We start from the raw sequence: 6,327 nt of genomic DNA, 5'->3' as shown, positions 1-6,327 counted from the left end.
TACTAATTTTTTATTCTGCGTCATAACCTCAACCCATCTACCAAGTTTCGTCGCTTTATCTGTCTTTTGTAATGAATTATCGCACTTTTTCTGTTTTTCGAAATTTTCGATATCGAAAAAGTGGGCGTGGTTATAGTCCGATATCGTTCATTTTAAATAGAGATCTGAGATGAGCGCTCAGGAACCTACATACCAAATTTCATCAAGATACCTCAAAATTTACTCAAGTTATCGTGTTAACGGACGGACGGACGGACGGACGGACGGACATGGCTCAATCAAATTTTTTTTCGATCCTGATTATTTTGATATATGGAAGTCTATATCTATCTCGATTCCTTTATATATGTACAACCAACCGTTATCCAATCAAACTTAATATACTCTGTGAGCTCTGCTCAACTGAGTATAAAAATCGAAGATTATCGAATTATATAACTAAGAGATTATTTTGATTGCATGGAGTGGAGTGTATAATAAGCGAGCTATGCACGATCACATGGAGATATTTACCATATAAAACATTATAAATAGGACCCGCAACAATGCATAGCGGACAGTTGGTGTCCGAAATCGTCATTGAAAATGTTTTACAAAATTATCATTGGGCTTATTTCGGTGGAATATTGTACTGCCTCGAAGATTCCTTTAGATTCAGCTGAATTAACACCTCATGATACCGTTTTGCCGGCCATATCGGGTACATACATACATAATACCAATATTGATCGATCGAAAAAATATAAATCCAGTTAAATTTTTTTATTTTTAACCGCAATAAAATATTGGATCAACGATAATATGCAAATGCATTTGATCAACCTTCCATTTCAAGTTTATACAAATATATATATATATATATATATATATATATATATATATATATATTTATACTTATATAATACGAAAGCGGATAAAAAGGGAAAACTATTAGCTAGATCGCTTTAGATAAAAGTGTTAATATGTGAAAGTATGTATGTGGGAAGAGTCTAAATTAGAGATAGACCTAATCAATCAAACGCAATCTGAAGCGATCACTGATATATCTTTACCAGAGGTGCCCGCTCCCAACACTCACAACCTCATTTTGTTTTTGTAAAACTCGTAGGCATTCAAGTGTATTCAACAAAGTGTTATTGAATGCTCGCAAGAAGAAATTTTTCGAAGCACTAAATGATATGGGGCAGCAACACTCAGCCGTTTGATCACAAGAACGGATCTGCATCAAAAGAAGACCTTCATACACTTCCGTAGAGAATCGGTAACCTCTTTTGTCAATTTTCGCACTTATCAGAGTACAATATTCTCGCCTAATAGGAGACAGAAATTGCGAAAAGCTTCTTATCTAAACAATCGTTTGTAAGGGATATATGCTAAATATATGTCCGATCTGAACGATTTTTTCAGACAATAATATATGTCATATACGAAATCTTCTATGTTGCATACTATATATACCACTTACAATTTTTTTACAACAATATATGCCTCATACGAAAGCATATGGTGAAGTTTGAGGCTTATATTTAGGACATATGACAAAAAAATTATATATTATGTAGAGAGCGGTTTAGAGGGTTTCGGATAGAATTTTTTTTGATCATTCGAAAAACAGCCGAAATGGTTTTTTATTGTAACTTGATTATTTGTCATCCGATTTTTTAAATTGCTACGTCATTATTTTGGTATTGAAATCTGCATATTTGCTTTTTAAGTCCTTTCCAGCTATGAAGTCGTTTTCACATGATTAGGTCACCTAATTGGGTTTTATCCGCTTAAAATGTCCTTTTTGTTTTACCAGACGAAAGTATTTCCAAACTCATTACATTGTTGGTTTTGAACCATTTCTCTAAGTCTATAAAATAAGAAGTTATAGCACTTTTAATGTAATTTATAGCTACTAATCAATCTAACTCTTATTACATGCTATTCAGTATGTACGTACGAAAAACAGTTAACAAATAATGTAGTGGAATATCTTGTATATATACATACTCTTACGTATAAGGCGTATTTGTACCATCCGCAAGGCTAAAGGTTTACTTAGTGAAATTGGTAAGTGATCTTCGTGTTGCGAGTAAGTCTGCAAATGCTGTCGCTGACGAAAGGCGCATGGGCGCAAGAATTATGGTCCATACTTCTGCCCCATATAGCAGGACGGGTACGACAAGTGACTTGTAGTGTATGATTTTTGTTCGCCGAGAGAGGACTTTACTTTTCAATTGCCTACCTAGTCCAAAGTAGCATTTATTGGCAAGATTGATTTTTCGCTGGATTTCAGTGCTGATGTTCTTGCTAGTGTTGATGCTGGTTCCCAAATAAACGAAGTCTTTTACTATTTCGAAATTATGGCTGCCAACAGTAGCGTGGTTGCCAAGGCGCATATGCGCTGACTCTTTGCTCGATGACAGCAGGTACTTCGTTTTGTCCTCATTCACCATCAAACCCATCTTTACCGCTTCTTTTTCCAGCTTGGAGTAAGCAGAACTAACAGCGCGGGTGTTTAGGCCGATGATATCAATGTCATCAGCATATGCCAGTAATTGCACGCTTTTATAGTATATTGTTCCAGTGCGGTTAAGTTCTGCAGCTAGTATAATTTTCTCCAGCATTAAATTAAAGAAATCGCACGATAGGGGGTCACCCTGTCTGAAGCCTCGTGGTTTTCCCCGAAACCAAACCCGGCTTACTTAAATTTCGTATTAGTACAAAAGGTTTTGGGGATTGTTATCGATGTTCATGGTTCTTTGCCGGATAAAGATCCGGTACTTTTCGGTTACAAGCACCTTTAAGGTACTAGCCCGACTATCTCGGAAACGAATAATATGGTCACATTTAACCTTCTAGGCCATCCTGTTTTTGTGGTACTAAAGGCACAAAAACCCTGACACGCATGCATAGTAGTTGAAATTTCTGTAGTGTATGGAATAGTCAAAATTTTTGTCGAAATCATAAAACTTATCATATTAAAAGCATGCGGGCAAAATAGTTACATACATGGTGCAATAATCTTTGATTAACAACACCTCACGCATGTTTCATTTGCACAAACATATAATCTTCAATAACGTGAACGATCAAATTTTAATCTCTTAAGCCACCTCTAAGGAATCGTATGGGAGCCAATCATGCAGGAAAGTTGCAGTTATCCGCTCTAAATATACCAGATATTAAAAATACAAGCTTTACAATCTACATTCTGCAAAATGTTTATTAATCGGGGTTTGAACAAGATATTTAGTACTAACAACCCTAAACATACTACACAAAATGTGAATCTCCAAATTTTCCGTGAATCATTTATAGCACTTGCCCCAGCATAGATATGCACTTAAAAACCAAGAAGAAGAAGCTGTATAGACAGTACTGTTTCGACCAGTCAGAGAAGCTTTTGTATTTTTTGCAATCATAAGGACTGATTTATTTTCTGCTGATGACATAAAATGAATAGTCGATTGAAAAACCAAAAAAAAAAAAAATTATGTAATAGAGTTATAAGTATCTATAAGTATAATTACCTATTTTGCAGAACATACCATTGGTTGAGGGCATATTTGGAATGAGTTAAAAATTAGAAATTTTTCAAGCACGTTCATTACAACGATTAAAAAACGTAACTTACTCCAATTATGCGCTCAACAACCGTCACAAATTTGTAAATACAAACATTTTTCAACTGCTAGATGTGGATGTTCCTGCGTTTTCGCAGGAATATGGCAATTCATTCCAGATGGGTGTGGATCGATTTGTCGCTTGCACGGCATGTCGAGCCACTGTCAATGTTCTAACGCGAACCCTGCGAGAAAATTACAAATCCGAATATGATGAAATTTTTAAAAGCACTGCTATGGATATTTGCGACCGATTGCACTTGCAAACTCCTGAAGTTTGCTCTGGTATGATAGATTTGTATATGCCAAGCGCGAAGTACATTATAGAAAACTCCAAAGCAGATGCCAGCACATTCTGCTCACTCTTTATGGAATTGAATTTTTGTCAGGTTAAAGATGTTAACTACAACTGGACGCTCAATGTGGATGGCGGAGGTGAAACAGTAACTGCACCAAAATCAGAGGCACCAATCAAAAATGGAAATGAGTTGCGTATATTACATTTGACAGACATTCATTATGATCCTTTGTATGAGCCAGGATCATTAGCTGAGTGCGACGAGCCACAGTGCTGTCAGCGTGGCGGAGGTTCCACTGAGAGTGGGAAGGCTGCGGGTTATTGGGGTGACTATCGAGGTTGCGACTCACCTTGGCATATGATTGTTGATGCTTTGAAGCACATTAAAAATACTCATTCTTATATCGATTATATTTATCAAACTGGCGATGTGGTGGACCATATGACTTGGGCTACTTCCGTCGAAAAAAACACCAATGTTTTGTCGAAGGTTAATAAACTTTTGGCAGAGGTATTCCCTGGCGTGCCGGTATATTCGTGTGTTGGAAATCATGAAGCACATCCTGTTAATCTGTAAGTTGTATTGCAAACCTATATAGCTTTCTTTTCTTAACTTTTCTTTAATTTTTGATTACAGTTTTAGTCCAGATGATGTATCAAAAGAAGTCAACACTCACTGGTTGTATGAGCATTTGTATGAGGATTGGTCCGAATGGCTGCCAAATGATACCAAAAATACCATTCTCGCAGGTGGTTACTATACAGTGACACCAAAACCTGGGTTTCGGGTGATAGCGTTGAACAACAACGACTGCTTAACTGAGAACTGGTGGCTTTTCTACGATGGCACAAATAAGATTCCACAACTGCAGTGGTTGCATGACACTTTGTTGGCCGCCGAAAAGGCCAGTGAGTTTGTGCACATCTTAGAGCATATTCAGACAGGAGACGAAACGTGTTGGTCGGTATGGTCACGAGAGTTCAATCGTTTGGTGGAACGGTTCCGGTATACAATAAGCGGCATTTTTAATGGACACTCTCATCGGGATGAAATGCATTTGCATTATTCATCGAATGGGCATGCGATTGGGGTTACTTGGAATGGAGGTGCGTTGACAACTTCATCTAGTAAAAATCCCAATTATCGTATATATCAACTAGAACACAAGACATTGGTGGGTATTTTAGCATTATAGCGGACATTTTATATTTTCTCACGCAAATTATTTCAGCAAGTTGTCGACAGTGAAACATGGATTTTTAATTTGACTGAAGCTAATGCTCATGGTGAAACTCAAACCCCTAATTGGTCAAAAGAATATGAATTTTCTGCAGAGTTCACAACCGATTTAAGTCCAGAAGGTATGGACAAGCTGCTAGATAAAATGGCAGATAACCCAAAATTGTTAAGAAAGGTAACTAATTTATTTATTTCGTTGTTATGTCGTTATGTTTATGCGAGTTGTAGTTTTGGAGGTACAAAGTAACATCAGCTGATCCTCAACTAAATCGTGGCTGTAATCGGAATTGCTTATTGAACACGATTTGTCGTATAGCGATAACAGTTAATAACCAGAAAACACGCTGTGAACAACTTAAAGCAAAGCTTAGCATTTCCGTAGGTTGAATTTTATAATATTTAAGTTGCGTTCATTTTTTCATATATTTTTAGTTGGCCAATGAGGGTACAACATCGAGTATTACCTCCAGCACTACAACACCATCTGCTAAAACTACGACAGAGGAAAGTAATAACACAACGGACAGAGCATTGGATGATGCGGCGCCATGCTTAAATATCTCTATATTGATTTTGATAGTCGACGGAGTTTTGTTAGTTCTCCAAATCGCAGAACTTTAATTTTATGTAAATATGCAAGCATAAGTTGTTTAAGTAATAGAATATTGGCAATTTTGTGTGAAAACAAGAAAAAGAACAAATACTCGTAAAAAATATTTAGTACATTAACTTTAGTAAAATGTAATGCACTCTTAATTGGTTTATATAAATTTTTTTAAGTGTATTTTATTTATTATTATAGCAAAACTTAAAAGCATTAATCATACTGACTGATGTGATTGTTATTTCGATCTTGCCAGGGTTATGCTTTGGCTATCTTTGCATTTCAGCTATTAAAAATTTGTCCTTCATATTGGCCGACTACAGTAGCCCTACCGCGAACGTCTTATAACATTTCAATAAAGTACGATTTATGTGTACAACTATATTAATATTTTCCGTATTTAAGCGGTGGTGTGTAAAGTATAAAGGTTAGGATAAACTGACCGGTTAATAAGGCCTCACATTAACTGTATATATTTATCGTGTTACCAGCATTTGTTTGAATACCAAACTAAATGCCCAATACCTAAAAGTTGTCTACGACTGAACTTAATTGCAACAAGAGATTGAGATCT

General features: G+C 36.2%; 1 protein-coding gene across 3 annotated transcripts; it reads left to right on the top strand.

The window, feature by feature from the left end:
* The first annotated feature begins 571 nt into the window (after nucleotides 1-571).
* On the top strand, nucleotides 572-5,995 carry LOC137245736 (sphingomyelin phosphodiesterase-like). Of its 3 annotated transcripts, none has more exons than XM_067776871.1 (6): nucleotides 572-700; nucleotides 3,684-4,482; nucleotides 4,547-5,084; nucleotides 5,142-5,324; nucleotides 5,378-5,527; nucleotides 5,582-5,995. In XM_067776871.1, the coding sequence occupies exons 1-6, from the start codon at nucleotides 586-588 to the stop codon at nucleotides 5,768-5,770; spliced, it is 1,974 nt and encodes a 657-aa protein (XP_067632972.1). In that variant the 5' UTR covers nucleotides 572-585; the 3' UTR covers nucleotides 5,771-5,995. The 3 variants fall into 3 exon arrangements, with proteins under 3 accessions (XP_067632972.1, XP_067632991.1, XP_067632981.1); XM_067776880.1 differs by having other exon boundaries at nucleotides 583-700; nucleotides 3,731-4,482; XM_067776890.1 differs by lacking the exon at nucleotides 5,378-5,527.
* The last annotated feature ends 332 nt before the right edge of the window (nucleotides 5,996-6,327 follow it).

Source organism: Eurosta solidaginis, chromosome 1, assembly GCF_040869045.1.
Source record: "Eurosta solidaginis isolate ZX-2024a chromosome 1, ASM4086904v1, whole genome shotgun sequence".
NCBI classification, from domain to species: domain Eukaryota; kingdom Metazoa; phylum Arthropoda; class Insecta; order Diptera; family Tephritidae; genus Eurosta; species Eurosta solidaginis.
Note: the sequence above shows the minus strand (reverse complement) of the source record. Positions and strands in the feature narration are given on the sequence as shown.

Coding starts and splice junctions, on each gene's coding strand:
- LOC137245736 (XM_067776871.1), top strand. CDS start 586: ATGTTTTACAAAATTATCATTGGGCTTATTTCGGTGGAATATTGTACT. Junction 5,085..5,141: donor AACTAGAACACAAGACATTG/GTGGGTATTTTA, acceptor AAATTATTTCAG/CAAGTTGTCGACAGTGAAAC. Junction 5,325..5,377: donor ACCCAAAATTGTTAAGAAAG/GTAACTAATTTA, acceptor TGCGAGTTGTAG/TTTTGGAGGTACAAAGTAAC.